General features: G+C 36.0%; 1 protein-coding gene across 2 annotated transcripts in view; it reads left to right on the forward strand.

The window, feature by feature from the left end:
• Nucleotides 1-18067, forward strand: part of NAT1 (N-acetyltransferase 1) — a 297904-nt gene that overhangs the window by 193228 nt on the left and 86609 nt on the right. For both annotated transcript variants that reach the window (XM_090404548.1, XM_090404546.1), the window contains one exon: nt 14797-15055. In XM_090404548.1, coding sequence (XP_090260674.1) covers nt 14797-15055 — 259 coding nt within the window. The remainder of the gene's footprint in view (nt 1-14796; nt 15056-18067) is intronic.

Genomic DNA, 18067 nt, shown 5'->3' on the forward strand with positions numbered 1-18067 from the left:
CATGGGGTGAGGGCCTCCAAAAGCTTCCTCAAAATGCTTGACTCAATACAGAGGAGAGCAATTAGACTTGTTAATGACCCACCCCTTACCAACTTACTCCCCCCACCACCACCACCACTTTCACACAGACGATTGGCCTCTGCAATATGCAATATGTGTATTCTACAAATATTTCCATGGAAAATGTTCATCTGAAATAGCATCAATAATTCCCCCACTTAGTACTAAGCTCTTCAGAACACTTACAGCTGCTGCTCAACATCCATTCACAGTGCATCTTGAAACTCACAAAACAAGTTTTTTCCTCCTCCTTCATCTCTACAGCTGCTGCTGTACTGTGGAACAGTCTTTCCCTTTTGTTTCTCAAGGAATACAATATACGGTCATCTAAATCAAATGTGAACAAGTACCTCTTTTCCTAACCCATACATGGTACTAATGTACTACATTTGAGCCCATACATCTCATGTATGGGCTCAACATACGGCGCAGGGAGTCACACACCCTCCTTCCGTTTAAGGGATGATGGCATGCCTATATGTGTGTTATAATAGCAGATTAATTGACTGCCCCTTGTTTTCCAGTCAGATTTTATCAGACCTACCAAATGTTTCTTTGGTTTTTAAATTTTTACAGCAACAATAGATAATGATGAATGAATAGAAAAATAGATAATTGGTGTCAGTTTAATGTGCAAAAAATGTAAAATTATACATTTTGATATAAATAGATTACAAGCTGCGTACCACAGTGATGGAGCTGTGTTCCAAGAAAAAGATAAGCTAGATATTTAGGAATGGTGAGAGTTAAAGTTTAGAGGATATATTGCTAAGTTGCTAAAGTAGCTCATAAGATTACTTGGCTTTTGAAGAACACACAAGTAGAGATAAGGAAGATGTCATTCCACTTTATAAAGCTTTGATATGTCCACATCTGGATTACTGTGCTCAAATCTGGTTCCCTGGGTTTCTTAGGGATGAGGAAGCAGTGGAGAAGATTCAGAGGTGAGTGGCCTGTGAAATGCTCCCTATGATGATAGGTTGAGGGTGTGTAGATTGCTGAAGTTGGTTGATAGTATATGATAGAAACGTTTAAGTTGCTTAAATGGTTTTTTTAAGGATTAATGCAGGGTCACTGTTTCAGCACTTGGCTAGAGGGGCCAGAACAAGATGTCATCCCTGGAAGTTGTATAAAGGTGTGGTTACTATGGGTTTGAGGATGATTTTTTACTTGGAGAGTTGTGAATGAGTGGAATGGTTGCTATAGTCAGTTGTGAGTGTTTTGTCTGTTCAAGAAGAGGTATGATGGATTGTGCAGATAATTTGGGTCTCCTGCGAAGAGTTCGGACTCCATGGAAGTGTGTGCATAATAATAATGACCCGAGTGTTCTTGCACCATTAAAATCTAAATCAACATCAAACTAGAAAGAAGCAAAAGAACATCATTGAAAAAAATTATCATTAAAAAAGTTGATTAAAACATGCCCTGGTATTTAGGATATTCAGGAATGCCTTTGAAGAAGTATTTTAAATAAATTGCTTAAGGGATCAGCTCCTTATCCATAAAACTACTTTTATTTTACTAATTTACTGTACATTTGGCATAAGAGAACAGCTTGTAATTCTCCTTTGTGGACTTGCACTACTTTTAAGTTGCAGCTGAAGCAGCAGCATCTATGAGATGCTGTTATAAGAGGTTTAAGAAAAATTGGGGAGTGAACAGATATGTCACATTTATATTAGAAAGGAACATGGTTAGCATTTAAGAATGTGTAAGAACAGTTAAAGGTGGTATTGTAACTAAAATTCAATGGGAGAGCGAAGCAACAAAACAGATGTTTTATGATAGAAAAAGAACCAGAGAAAGCTGATATCCTTTGTTGCGTTGATGCTGTTGGTGGTGCCTTAGATTACTAAAATTAAATTTGACAGTATTAGAGATCTAATAAATAACACTCATTTCTAAGAAAATTGTTTATAAACAATTTTAATAGTCATGTTAGCACAGTCATAATGGGGTCACTTAATTGTTCAAGATAGATTACTGGGATAATACCTCCATGTAGCCTTTTATTGAATGTGAATGACCAACTTGAACTTGTGACCTGGCATCCAATTCAAACCTTCTCTCAGTACACCCCATCGGTAGGCATCTGCCTGGATACCGAATGAAGGAGGATAGGGTAGGAATTTGAGATGAGTAGGCACAAACTGTATTGTGCATTAGCTGAAACCAGTGAATTTCATAGCTGCTTAGACATTGTCCTGTTAAATAGGGCTTCCACTGTTTTGTCAGGTAACTGATGAGAACTCTTTGTGTAAGTTCTTTAATTCTTAAGAATTATCAACATAATTGATGTTACCAAAACAAAGAAGACAAAAACAAGTTTATTCAGTAATGATGAAGGAAAATAAGCTACAATATTCAACAAAAAAAAACATAAAAATAACCTTGAATGTCAGGTAATATGTAGAATAATATTGAAATATACCAAAATGAGGAATTGAACAATGAGCTATTTATACTTGTAGTCCCACAGTGGGTTCTATTGAGATAAACAAGGAGGAATTTTCCAAGATTAGAGAAGACATCTCGGGTTTGTCATCCTGTAAACATTCAAATAACACAGTAGCTATTCATATAATATTACAGCCACGTGAAAGTTAATATGAAGTTTGCAAAAGAGACACAAAGGTATCCAACCAAATCACTAAGTGACTGTTCTGGGAATTAAATTTGTCACACCTTGTACTGAAAGATGTAAGAATAGCAGATATAAGATAGAGAAAGAATAGGCACGAATAAAAATACTTTCAGTACTAATGGATTATGACTAATTTACATCTGTGGTATTATATGTGCACTTGTATTATAAGTATGTGGGGGTGGTGTGAAGAATATGTGATCCTATAAATTGTAGAGTTTCATATTTGCATTTATGATGGGTATAATTGAAGAAAAAAACAACAACTTATGAATAGATTGAAAGGTAATGTTATTGTTTCACTGAATAAGGTACACAGACATTTGCAGTCTGTGTAATATATTTGTCCAAAAATAATGCAATTAGAGACAACTGGGATAAAAATGGCACTACCTAATGAAACACATCCTCTCCCACAGAAACTATGCTGCATGGAAAAGGAAAACTGTTTGTTGTGCCACCAAACACATCATCTAACTAAAAACAACTGTCCTAACATTTGTCCAAATTTTCGATGTCATAAGACATATCACAAATCCTAACTTCAAATAAAATTCTACCAAAAGAGTTGCAACTAACATGCCATATAAACTCAGTGTCATTTCAGCCTGCCTGCCCAAACCAGAAGCAGCACACAAATGGTAATGATAAGTCCAGTCAGTATGATAAACGTGTGAAACACTTCCTAAATGGCAGTGCCCATGAAAGTACCTACAGCAAAGGCACACATTCTGTGTGCCTTTGCCGTAGGTACTTTCATGGGCACTGCCATTCCTCCACTTTCTTCTAACCATGTAAGAACTTGAGCAGCCACTAGCCAACACCCATACACTGTCCAACTCCAGATAAACTTATCTTCCTTCATTCCATTCATCTCTGTTCTTTGGAACAATCTCTTCCATACTGTTTTTCCCCTGAGTACAACCTTCAACTCTTTAAGAGACATCAGTAAGCTACCTTTTCTTCCTTAATCACTTGTCTGTATAGGGCACTGTAGTCTTATAGGTCCTTTGACCTTTAATGTGTGGTCATCATAATACTGAAAAAAAAAAAAAAAAACTAAATAATATTCAGAGAAAGAGGAGGATGAAAAAGCAAATAAAGATCAACAGACATGAGCTGGAAGAGGTTATGAACTTCCCATACCTAGGGTGCAACATGACACATGATTTAGAATGAATTGAAAAACAGATAAGATCTTGATTCGCAAAAGTAAATCTACAAACAATGGAAAAGTAAGTCAGTTAGCCTTCTCACAAAGCTGAGACTGCTGGAAACACACACATTCACAAGTTCTGTGCTCTATGATTGTAAGACATGGATAATGGTCAAAGACAAATATTGGCTTTTGAAAAAACAGGCTATAAAAAGCTTTTACAAATTAGATGGATTCAAAAGATAATAAGAAATGGCATATGATCACAGATCATATGAAGACCTGGCAGAGAGAAATGGCAAAGAAAGGTGATTTAATTTTTTATGGTGCAAAGACATCAAAGGTCTTACTGCACCATGACACAGGTCACAACAATACATATGGTAATTGGTTAGTAGGACAATTACCATATGTTCGAATCCTTAGCAGGATTCGAACCCGCAGCCTCTTGGCTGGAGAATAGATATGCCAACCAGGCCAGCTAAAGAAATGTGAAACAAGCAAAGACACAAACAGGCTTTGGACCTATGGACACATCAGGATGATGATGATGATGAAGATGGTGGTGGCAACTGATGTGAAAACATTATCCTCTGGTGCTTGCACTTGGGTAAAGAATTATACAAGAATATAATTTCATGGCAGGTGTAATTTACTTTGAAACCAAGTGAGGGGGGACTACATTTCTCTCTTCCCCCCCACACAAGATAATTATGAATACAGAAAGAAGGTGGATTTTAAATTTGGTTCTTCTTCTTCTTTGAGTGCCATTTCCTATCAGAGGTCGGTGACCACCTTGGCAATTTTTTAGCTATTCTCAGCCACTCTGAGCAGTCTCTCAGAGTTCATGGCAGTCCACTGTCTGATATCTGCCAGCCAAGATTTTCTTTGTCTTCCTTGTCCTCTTCTTCCATTTATCTTCTCTTTTATAATCAATTGAAGTATCTTATATTTTTCATTACGAAATAGGTGACCAAGATATGCAGTTTTCCTTCTTTTTATCATATCTAAAAGCTCGCGTGATTTCCCCATTTGTTCAACTACTTCCTGATTGGATGTTTTTACTGTCCATGGGATTTTTAACATTTGTCTGTATAACCACATCTCAAAGGCTTCAAGTCTTTTTATTGATGCAGAAAATTGGACCTTCAGGGTCCAAGTTTCTGCACCGTACAGCAGTATACAGACTATACTAAGCTCTAAATTTAAACTGCAGTTACACAGTGTTGATTTCATCAAGAGAAAATTTTTTTTCTCATCATCATCATCATCAAATTTCTGACATGTACCCTCAAGGGGTGTACAGGATATGATAGCACTACATGAAAAATTTACATCATTACTAACTTCCTATCTACAATTTTCCTCCAAATCAGTCTGTTACTTCTCAAGACTCCAGCATTATCAGATCTTATATTTCCATCGTCTAAGGCACTTGAGGTACCTGAGGTCTCTTTCAACATTTTGTCTAGATTAAAATTGTCATGCTTTTCTTGTAGAATTTCTATTTCTTTACAGTTTTCATTCATCCAGATTTCTTTTGTTTTGTTGATCTTGCATTTAATAATTTTCTGAATCTCTCTATATTTTGTTGGACTATGATTTTTATATGATCTGCATGGACTCATGCGAGAGAGAATTTCATCAGTTACCCAATCTTTCTTTTTTATTGCACTATCAGGACACAAGGTATTGGTACATTTCTCTATGAAGACAGATTTTAATTTGTTCCATGATTCATCAACCCTCATGATGTCATCATTCTTGATAAGTGCTAGCTCTTGATTCAGATCTTGACTCAATTTGTTTCTTATCTCTGTGTTTTTTAATTTTCCTAAATCAAACCCTTTTTGTTGATGTCTCTTAAGTATAGCTTTCAGTCTAAGTTTTAACTCTGCCACCAGTAGGTTATGATCAGAAGCAATATCTGCGCTATATTTTATTAAGTAATTTAAGGAAATTACAACGTCATCACTAGGATATACATTAAAATAAATTTTAATATACTTCAATATTTCGCAACGTCACGTTGCCATTTTCAAGAAACTTAAGAACAAGACGCGCACGCAGGCACAACAAACAGTAAATGAGGAAGAAGCAGGAAGCTATTATTTCTCCTAAAGTCCTGATGGTGACCCCTAGCAGGCAATATTGGTATTCTTGGGCGATTGGGCTGAATGTCTTCTGATGTAGGTTTCCCAAATTTGAGGCAGTCTCATGCAGCCAAATTTGTTGAGGTTCGGATTGTGTCTTAGGGCTGAAGCTGATTCCATGAAAAGCCTTTCATACTTGTATTTACTACGGTATACTATCGTGGCTTTCTTCCACCGTATTCTATGGCAGGTATCCAGTGCATGGTCAGCAAGACCAGAGTGGCAATACTGGTGAAACCGGATTAGTCCTTGTGTTCTGAAATTCTGATATTGGCTGTCCTGTCTGTTTGGCCAAAGTAGGACAGCTCCTTAAGTTTCTTGAAAATGGCAACGTGACGTTGCCGAAATATTGAAGTATATTAAAATTTATTTTAATATTTTAATGTATATCCTAGTGACGTTGTAATTTCCTTAAATTACTTTATAAAAAACATAACTAACGTCTAACCCTTTCCACGAGAATATCTGCACTAGAATAGGTTTTTGTACTCTTTATAGAACTTCAAAATCGTTGATTAATTAGCAAGTAATCAATTTGGTTTCTGACTATATTCCCATTATTACCCTGTGGTGATTGCCAAGTATACAGCCTTTGGGATGGTAGCTTAAACCATATGTTTGTGATTATTAGCTCCTCTTCCTAGCACTTTCTTTTAGCTTCTCTTCCTGGCAGAATTGAATAAGATGATCACCTCTCTCATTTCTTGTTCCCAGTCCATGTTCACCAACTACATCTCCACTTCCCTTCCCAACTTTAGCATTGAAATCACTCACCCATGACGATTTGGCAATTTCTTAGCAGAGGTATTGTAAGTTTGGTTCACTTAAAACCATGATATTCCAGGTCTACCTACTCACTGATGAGACCTCAAAAAGGGTTGAAACCGGTCTGGGTAGTGACCTCTTCTTATAATGTAAAATAGTAATACATCTCCTAGGAGCTGCGTTTTACATTATGAGAGAATATTAAGGACAGTGATGGAGCTTGCTCCACCTTTGCTCCGAGTTGCCCTGGTGTTGTACTTCCCAAGTGATTACTTACACTTGGGCTCGCCAATAGTTTTTTCGCATGAAACTCTAGGATTCGATGGATTTCGATCAGAGTTTCTTACCCGGCTGTACAATAATACAGGATTTACCATCTCCCTTAAACTTAACTTACGCTGCCGGTAAAATAGCCTTTTTTGCTTGTTATGGATGATAATATTATGTTGTTGTTTTTTTGTGTGTGTGTGTGTTTTTCATTTTGTGTTTTTAATTCTTCGATTTCAGTATCACTTTTGTCAGCAGTAGGGGCATAGACCTGTATAAGATTAACATCTAGTGGTTGACCTTTCGCTTTTAATAACATCATCCTATCTGAGTAGAGAATGAAGCTCAACAGTGATTTATTGACATCTTTGTTTAATATTATTCCAAATCTGTTTTGATGGTTGTTTTCACTACTTCCAGAGTGATACATTGTCATGTCATTAACTTGAGTTTTGCCTGATCCTGGCCACCTAACTTCACTCATTCCTAAAATCCCAATTTCAGGCCTTTTCATTTCTTGGATAGCATTTCTTAGCTTCATAGAGGGTTCTGACATTCCAGGTTCCTAGTTTTAAATTTGGCTCTAACTGTATAATATTCTTATAAGATTAGATCATTTGGGTCTTTTGGTCTGTTTTTTTATTACATCTCTGGTGCCTTTTCTACTGATGCTAAAAGTGCCTTTGTCTTCTTCTCAGCACCTCTGATAGGCAATGGACACAGCTGTCACAAGTCAGTTTTCTTATTTGAAATATTCTTGCCTCTTGATTGACATACTGAACTTGTTCAGTACTGATTGATGTGGTGTGCAGTGGGTTAATGAGAATTGAATATTAGTTATAAGACTTGGTTGATTAATGGAAGGAGGTGTATAAGAGAGGGCTCTTATGTGACTTGATTTATGGCTTATTCTATAATTGAAGAATTACTAACACTTGTACATTTTTCCAAACCATTCTCTTCGAAAAGGGTGCTTTCAGGACCTTTTTCTTAGAACCTGGTAGCTTTCTTCACCAAAGTATTTCATGAATTTGGCTTTACTTTTAGCCCTTGGGAGTACTTAAAACCGTTTATCTTCAGCATAATAAATGTTGTACATTCTTTCAAAATGTGTCTAAAATTCATCACATGATTATCAATCATTTTCATTAGTCATAAAACCAAGGCTTGAAAAATGACCTTGTCTAGTAGTTGTGACAAGTGAAAATCAGAAGAGTTTCAGTTTTATTTTAGATAATGCTGATTCTGTGGCATGGTTTATGTTGTAAATAGTTTTTTTGTGTGTGTGTTTACATTGTGACATTTATTAGGTAATGTTTGTCATACAGATGCCTCTCCTATTGATTGTTACTGATTTTGTCATAATGACAATGAGAGGATTGGATACGCATACATCATTTTATTTTTAGAGGATACTCAGTCATACCGCAAGGAGTTAATCACAACATGGCAACCTAAAATAGATATACATAGGGATAGTGATAATTTGTTTATTTCTTATTGAGCGTGGGAATAATCAGAATTCAACCATTAATAGTAGATATTAAACTTGGAAAGTTGAGCAAGAAGTTTATTTTTCCAAAAAAAAATATTTCTTTATATTGATTCAAACCTAAATGTTTTTTCTCCATATGACATCACTGGTTCTTGTACATCCAGCAGTGTTTTGAAGCCAATCGGAATTCAGAACCTTTTGGAATTCTAACATTTCTTTATAATGGCTTAGAAGAATTTAATTTTTTCCATAAAAGTGATTTGAGACATATGTATTAGAAGCAAACAGTAGTGATAAATCATATCATGTTATTAATAAATAATAATAAATGGTCTTGTATCACTTATAAAATGTATGTTTTTTTACCTTCACAGACTGATAAACACACTAATATATAATTGTTTAACATGCTCTATTTGCTTCACCATTGATACTTATATAGGACAAAAAATTAGCTTTAACATGAGCAAAAGCCCATAAATTGATGATTGCTGGAATTAAACATGTGACTGATATATATTAGATGATGATAGAGCATTCACCAAAGCTGACCTGACATCTTAAGATATTTGGCTAACTGGTGAGCCATCACAAAATTTTTTCAGCCCTGCATATAACTTTTTCCTAATCAATTTTTGAATACTAATTTTCTATGATTATGATTATAATTTGTTTTTATTCAGTCTCAAAGCCACAAAAAACTTAATAAGTGTATTTCTTGTTCCTTTCCATTAAAGCTTGGTTAGTAGTTGAAAGAAATATGGTCATCACTAGTAGTCTTTATGAAACAGTTTTTAAATAGCAAAAATTCCGTGAGACAATCTTTTTATTATCCTCCCCCTATGTGAGGCACCTGTTCATGGTGGAATGACCCATCCCAATGATGATCCTTTCTCTTTTTCTATTCTTTTCTTCCCATATTCTTTGCTCTACTTCTCCTGAGTTGTTCATTCTATCCTGTCTTCCAGACCACCGTCATTGGGATCCAATGCCTTTCCTCTGTGTTTGCCATGCAGTGCAACCCATAGACAATCAGAAAGGGGGATCCTGCTTAGTCTTACACTACTTTGGCAAGAGGGTCAGTCGTGGATGGCCCAGCAAGGATCAGTCAGATAGTGGGGTTGCTTGCTTGGTTCAAGAGTGTCTCCTTCTTTATGGTCTGGGACATGGCCCAAGGCTTGCTGTGGTGTCTGGGTCTATAGTCCTGGTGTTCCATTCACAAGTGCAGTCATTGTTTGTCATAGAGCAGATACCATTTGTGGCTCTATGGTGTGTTGGTAGATCTGGCACTGAACCAAATTCCTCCTGAGAATGAAGTCTTCATCCTCTTGTTTATCAGGGGATCTCATCAAGCCCCGGCCACATCATAAAACCATGAAAACACCATCCAACATTGCAATCAGTAAACCACTTTTATTCATAATACATTCAACAGGCGAACATCCTCTTGAAAAAGAAAAAAAAAAAGTCACCTTTCTTCATCCAAAAGGGCTGGTAGGATCTCCAAAGTTTTCATAAAGAAGCTCCATTCGGCAGATATACTTATTCAAGTATCAGCTAAGACACAATCTGAAAAGGTTACTTCATGCAACATCTTTCAGGAAAATACTGCAGTTACTCCAACAAAAACTTTTCTGGAGTTATCAGAGTTGGATCTCCTCAACATACCAGAAGAAGAGATCTGCTCTGAAATGAAAAAATCAGGGACTGACAGCCATGAGGAAAATACATATACAGTAAAACCCCTTTTTTACACTTTTCAGGGGACTGATAGAAAAAAAGTGTAAATAGCAGGAAATGTAAAAAAAAAAAAACCATTTAAAAAAAGGCTAAAAGATGTCTTACTGCTAGTATGTGACTAGCAGTAAGAAATGTTTTCTTACTACATACTAGATTACGAAATTTAATAACTGAAAATAAATGAATTTACAATTACTTACATTTATCTATTTTAAAAAACTTTAATTGTTGATGGTTTTTGCTTTTTCTATTTCACGATCTGTGGTTTATTCCCTGATATCTAATCATGAGTAACAACTGTTACTTGGTAGAAGTGTGAATTTGATTTCACAATTTGTGTATGATCCTTGTTCATGATTTCAATACAACACTGTGAATGTGAAATCACATCACAACATGTTACGGGTGCCACGAGCTACTGACAGTTTAAAATTGCTGATATGAAAACTTCAAGGTATCAATTCGTATTGTGATTGAAAAATCACAGTATTGCTCATCACTTCTGCAAACATGCAAGGCACCGTGATGGCAGAAACGAAACTGCAGCTGAAAGCAACGCCACCTGAGAACAGAAATGCCCAAATTTCTGCAGAAATCGATTCAAAAATCGGTGTTGCCACCTGAAAAATACTGCAAATCACGGGGAATAATTTCTGCATCAGTTAATGGCAGGAAAGCAATATATCATAAGAATAGACCTCAAGACGGGACCAACGGAAAATGAAATAAATGGCAGGAAAACGTAAATTGCGGGAACGTAAAAACAGGGTTTTACTGTATGTCAGGATGGTTACCTGGTTTTCACCAGGAACATCATCCTTGCATTCAACACCAAAACCACCAACATCTCAAATTTGGCTATCTCAATTGTCCAGTAAGGTTCTACATCCCAAACTCCTTGTGCTATTTTAAATCTCAGAAGTATTGCCATTCTCAAACTGCTTGTTAAGGCTCTACCATCTGTGCCCAGTGAAGCAATAAAAAATTGTGCATGAAAGTAATCCAGGTTACTCCCAAGCATGCTAAAGGTGGAAAGATGAGAAGGAGATCCAAAAATTAAATTCAAGCAATGCATCACTTATCAGAACGTGAAGAAGCAATATACCACATAAGCAGCAGTAAACCCTCTAATGAAAAAAAAAAAAAAAAAAAAAAAAAGGCAGCTGTAAAGGGATTGTAAATCCATATGTTGTGATCTGCGTTATAACCCCTTAACAATATGACTTGCTTTTCATCTCCTTAGAGCAAACTAAGAAGAAAAATTGATATGGACTTCCCCCCCCCCCCCTTGCTGAGACACATGCACATGGTCCCATTAAAAAATATGGTCCTAATAAAAAAAAAGGCTACTGGAATGTGCACCAGAAGAGAGAGAGAGAAAACCAGAAATACTTCCATTCTTCTTGAAGAAGAAGATAAAATAATTAATGTATTTTAGTGCCTTAGAGGGAGTACAATTTGACAATGTCTTAGATATTTTCTTGATGAAGAAGAAACGATGGTGCTGGCTGTTGTCAATTCTCTGAAAAAAAAATATCCAAGGCTAATGAAAGCAAAAGTAATCGACACAGGAAGCTAGATGATATCATCAAAAAGAAACAATGAAAACATTCATATAATGGAATTGTCATGGATTCCATCAAAATATTGATGACATCAAGTCCTTCTTAGAGAAATATAAACCAATATGCTTCTACCTACAGGGAACATATCTAAAACCAAGAGACAATCTAGCCTTATCAAAATATGAAGAAGAAACTACTGTTATTCGTAAGGACAGGATAGAATTGACCTGCTCGTGGAGGAGTTTTCATCCTTGTAAGTAACAAGATGATCCAGCAAAATATTACCATTATTTGTAAGGACAGAATGAGGTGGACCTGCTCATGGAGGAGTGTCCATCCTTGTAGACAACCATATCCCCCCCCCCCTTCCAGCAAGTCTCACTCAATACGAACATACAAACAGTTGTTGCTGTCCAACTTTGTCTGAACTCTAATAATATTAGTATGTTGCACTTAATATTCCTCTTGCTGCAGATATTTCTCAAGATGATCTCAATGTTGTCATATTGCAATTTACCATCCCCCTTACTTTTAATGGGGGAGATTTAAATGGACACAACGGTCTGTGGAGTAGTTATTGAACAAACATCAGAGGTAGCATTGAAACATATGCTTGATAACAGTAATCTCTCTCTACTAAATACAAGAAGCAACACCTTCAATATGCTTACCAGACATTCACTGCTATAGACTTAACCATCTGCTCACCCTGCCTTTTCCCGCTTTTCAAGTAGGAAACTGAAAGAACTAATTTGGGGGTGGCCACTTTCCTACATGGGCAACCATGCACTCCACCAATACCACAATGAAAATTGAGCAAGTTGACTAGCTCCCTTCACAACAATGAACTGCATTGTTTCAAATCTAAGTGCAAACTGCTGCTACCAACTATAATCAAGAAGAGGGTGGTCTCACAAAGTTCAGTATTAAGTGTCATGCTTTTTGCAGTCTAGTCAACTTCATCACGGCTTAGTTAACAACTTCCTCCAGCCGTAAGTAATATCCTCCATGTGGATGACTTTACCATCTCCTGTCATTCATGTAATATAAGGGTCATGGAAAAACTGCTCCAGTAAGCCATTGACCACCTCTCAAAAGGGGTACTTTCAAATAGGTTTAAACTTTCGCAGAAATAATACAGTTTTTGTGCACTTTTGCTGCAGATGTGATCTTCATCCTGACCCTGAACTCTGACTAGGACAAAAATTAATCTCATTTGCACCAGAAGCCAAGTTCTTGACCTATTTGACAGAAAACTCTGTTTCCTTCCTCACATACATCAGACAAGACAAGTGCCATAAAATAGTGAACATCCTTCGTACCATGTCTTCTACCTTTGGGTAGAAGACATGATACGAAAGTATAGTAAATTTAAAATATACTACACCTGCCTGCCTTAAAATACAAGATTGCATCACTCCAAAGCTGCGTAATATATACAGATTCACAGAGCTCTTTAATATACTACCACCATGTAGCTTTTCTTTCTGTAAGCTACCAGAATATTCCACCTCTTCCATTGTCTACCAGCAGATCTTTCAAGCACACAGAGAGAGAGAGAGAGAGAATGCTCTGATTGTGTGTTCACGAGGCAAACCGGCCTCGTGAACACACGCTTTGACAGACGTGGGATACTACTGGGAATAAGGAGCAACCAACCTATTCCGTTGGATTATTGGTTATGGAAGTTTACGCAGTAAAATGTGTAGGCCTGGGCGAAAGCGTAACATATGATGCCAATGATGCTTTACAAACAGCTCAAAATTGAAGAATCTACTGGGATTTTCTGTGGTCTTTCTTGACTGCATTTTATCTGCATAAATCCCACTAATGTGTAGCAAATTTATAGCTGAGCTGTACCTATAGAGCTTGCCTTAAAATGCATAAGATTGCATCACTCCAAAGATGCATAATATATACGGATTCACAGAGCTCTTTGCGGGTTAGAAGTAGGGTAGACCTACAGAAACGTCTTATGCTCTCTCTCCCAAATCCAACATCCTTTCTCAACTATGGAAGCTGCACTTGTATGTACATTTCTGATGGATTCCAGGCCACATTTGGATTAATGGAAACAAGACTGCAGACACTGAGGCTAGGTCAGCTCATTTCTCAAGCTTCCATCATTTGCTTATAACCTATACCAACAGATTATCAGACACAAACTTTTATCCATGTTGCAGCCATCATGAAACAGAGACAAATAATAAACTATTTAATCAGGCTTGAAATTTAATTTTGGAGTCAAGTGTCTGCTGGGACTGTAAAGAGTAATTTCAGGATTCCACATAGGTCATAGTCATCTTACAGTTTTTCCTGTTGACGGACGACATCATGCTTATGTGCGAGTTTTGTGACTGGACTATCCATCATATTATAACCAGCTGCCCTCATTTTGCAAATGAGTGCAGTCATTATTTTAGTCACTTTCATAATACTTCTGAGCCTTATACACTCAAGCAGATTTTATTGGATTCATTTGTGTTGCTGTGGCTTTTAAATTTTTATAGAGCATTAATGTTTACCATCTCATATAAATTATGTACTAATTACTTTCATTTATTGTGTGTATATAATAATATGCTTTTCATGACTTTATTATTATTTTTTTTACATTTTACATCTATTTTTCTACAGTGTTTTTTCCTGTTTATTCAGTTTTACTTATTACATTGTGTACTTCTAAAATGTTTCATTTATTTTATATATAGATTTTAGACCTATATATTGCCACTTGTTTATTACATGTTCTGGCACAGCATGACCATGGATGTCCTTGCACCATCAAACTAAAAAAAAAAAAAAAAAATCCTACTCGAAGGTATTGATAAATGAGAGAGAGAGTGTAGTGTGGTGTATACATTTTTAAACTAAAGTATTTAATCCAAAATTATATTAAATAACTTTTAGTTTTTAATTTTCTTATCTTCAAGAACGTTAAATTTTTATAGGCCTTAAAGAATGTTTTCCAGCAGATGTCTGAATTAGAAGCAGATGTTCCGCGGGTAAAGTCGTATGTGAGTGGATTTGCAGCTCGAGCTATAGGTGATGAATTAATAACACTTGGAGAGCTTTCTGAGCCACTTGAGGGAGGTGCACATTATCCACTCTTTCTTTTATGTCTTCAGCATTTACATAAAACACAAGGACGCAACTGGTTGGATACAATTTTCAGCCATAGCAAAGTTAACCTGCTAGCGATGCTTCCAGGTAATATTAATAATTCTTGTGTACATATATATGATACCACACATATTAAGGATTTTTCCATTTCGATTAACATAAGATTCTATCAATTTTATCATCATCATCATCAAATTCCTGCCATATACTCTCAAGGAGTGTACAGGATATGATATTACTACATGAAAAAAATTACATCATTACTAACTTCTTGTCTACAATTTTCCTCCAAATCAGTCTGTTACTTGTCAAGACTCCAAACCTTATTAGATCTTATATTTTTATCGTCTAAGGCACTTTGTACCGTATCAATCCACCTATATCTTGGTCTTCCTCTGGGTTGTTTTGCTGCCAACCTGGCAGAGAACACTTGTTTTGCTAATCTTTCTTCGCCCATTCTGTTTAAGTGACCATACCACCTGAGATTAGCTCTGCTAACATATTCCTGGATGTTGACAATGTCAAGTTCTTTCCTAATATCCTCGTTTTTAATATGATATTGCCATTGATGCCATCTGTTCACGCCTCTAATCTTTCTCAGGACTCATATCTGCAGTCTCTAGTCTGGTCAAGTGTTTACTTCTGACGCAGCTCTCAGATCCATAAGTTAAAACTGGTTTGAACACTGTCTTGTATACAGCTAATTTAGTGTTCCGACTAATTTCTCTCTTATTCTGTTATGTCCCTATCTTGTCTTACGATTTTGTTTATCTTACAAATTGCCTTCGTCTATATTCTTCTAACTTCTACTTTCAAGACATCACTAAAATTCCTACTAATATCTGAGTTATTGTTCCCCGTAGTATCCCTAGTATTTGTATTTTAACTGCGCCCTTTGGGATATTTAGTTTAGGATATATTTAGTTTAGGATCATGAATATACATAAACAGAGAAAAGGAACTCAAATATCTGAAAGTGTAACTATTGCAGTCGTGACACTATTTCTTGTTACTCAACATTAATTCCTTAAACTTCCCGTTTCTTATCATTAATTCCCCGCGTGATTAGGCTTGAATGTTTCTAAGCGGTGCATTGGATTAGCGATATCAGACAACTTTTTTATCATTAAACAAAAGGTTTATTATTTCTCTAAACATGGTACATATCAAAATACTCAACTAAATTACTTACACACTAAAATTAGCTTAATGCAAGTAGTTGGGCTATGATTCGACAAAAGTTACCACGATCATGCCGCCACAAAATTTCATACAAAACATGAATTCACATAACATGGACAAATCGGATTACCACACACTATTAGATCATTCAACTTCAAGTACACTAACAAAATCATTAACTACTCTAGCACATACCTATGACAATTCCGATTCTCTACACATCACACTAGGCATTCAAATTCCTCAGGCTACTTGATTACTCAATTCACACTAATCAAACTCAATATTAACAAAACCGTTTACTTCATTAACACACAACTATGTCATTAACTTTCCTTTTACAATATATTAGGCACTCAAGATTCTTAGGACAATTAATTATTCACAAATTATCAACACTAGCTAACTTACTTTTAACACTCTCTATCAAATTCTAAAGTCCTATTATAATTTCTTCCTAATCACTTTAACAGTTCCGTATTATGACAATGGTACCCCTCACAAACAACTTCTAGTTAACATAAGACAAAATTCACAATACCTTTCTTTAGCTTCACTTACGGGCCTTTACCTTCTACTGAACGAACTTGCTTGCATAACTTCTTGCAATTCAGGGCTATATAAACATCTGCGCGGTCGGCTGTACTATCCAAAACAAGGACATCGACATCTTCACAGTTTCCTGTGACTCCGTGGCATATTTCGCTTTCTACATAGGAATATGGGAATAGCTTTCCCGCTCACCTTCGATTCCTTGTTGTGGCATGAGGATACAAGCCATATCTCTCCACTCAAGAACACCGTGAAATCCACTAGAAAACCAAACGAAAACTACCGCGACTATCCAAACGTTTCTTCTCCTCTGGCAAAAGGCAAAAAGGCCTCAAGCCTCCTTGACTATCTCAACGTCTTCTCCTAAACCCAAAAGAGCCTACTCTTCGAAAAAGCCTCGATGGGGGGGGTTACCAACCCTTTTATAGCTGCTCCCCTAACGGCGCCCTTTCTTACTTCTTTTTCCCACCTCCTACTTGTTTTCCGTCTGTCTACCAATTGGGTAGCATTTTGCCGCCATACGTCATTTTGATCGGCAACTCGTAACGAAGTTTCTATCCTGGTATAGGCCCTAAGCGATATTCCGTTATTTCTCTTGTTAGCCTCTAACAAGAGAAATAACGGAATATCGTGAAGAGAAATAATTTCTCTTCTTAACCCCCTTTTAAACCTTTTCTCAGAATTCTACTTAATGCTTAATCTGTAGCCTCTTACATAGTGTATTTCATGACTCATTCTTTTATACTTATGTACTTAACTCTTTCATTCTTAATCACATTACTATATTAATACTTAGTTAGCTACTTATTTAATACAAATTCCTTATTTAGTCATAATACATCTTAATACATTCTTTTCTTTTGTTATCTTAACTAAACAATAGGCCTTTACATTTTACTCAATTTATACTGGATGCAAGAATATTTTATTAATTAAATTATCCTTTTTATGCAGGGGTTTTTATTTATGTTATTTATTTTTCATGTTACACCATGATAACTGAGAATATTATATTCTCAAGATATCAGGTGTAACAATTCCATATGAATTTATTCAATTGACTTCCTACCATACCAGCTTTGTTTTAAAATTGTTTTATCATGCAAAGTTACAAAATATAGTATAAAAGTTATACAGTGGCAACAATCTATTTAATCAAAGGCTAAGTAATATGGTCACATATCCCAGGTGAAGTAAAGCTTTTATCAAATCTTTTTTTTTATTTTTTTAAAATAAAAAGAGTACTCACTTTAGTGAGTACTGGTATGACAAACCCGAAGTACCTGATGCTGGACCATGCCTTACTTCATGTAATATATATCTGTTATATTATCTGTAGACTGGTCCCTCCTCTTCCTCCCTTGC

The sequence above is a fragment of the Typopeltis vanoorti genome, chromosome 15 (genome assembly GCF_054136105.1).
Source record: "Typopeltis vanoorti isolate ZY-2024b chromosome 15, IOZ_Tvanoo_1.0, whole genome shotgun sequence".
Classification (NCBI taxonomy): Eukaryota; Metazoa; Arthropoda; class Arachnida; order Uropygi; family Thelyphonidae; genus Typopeltis; species Typopeltis vanoorti.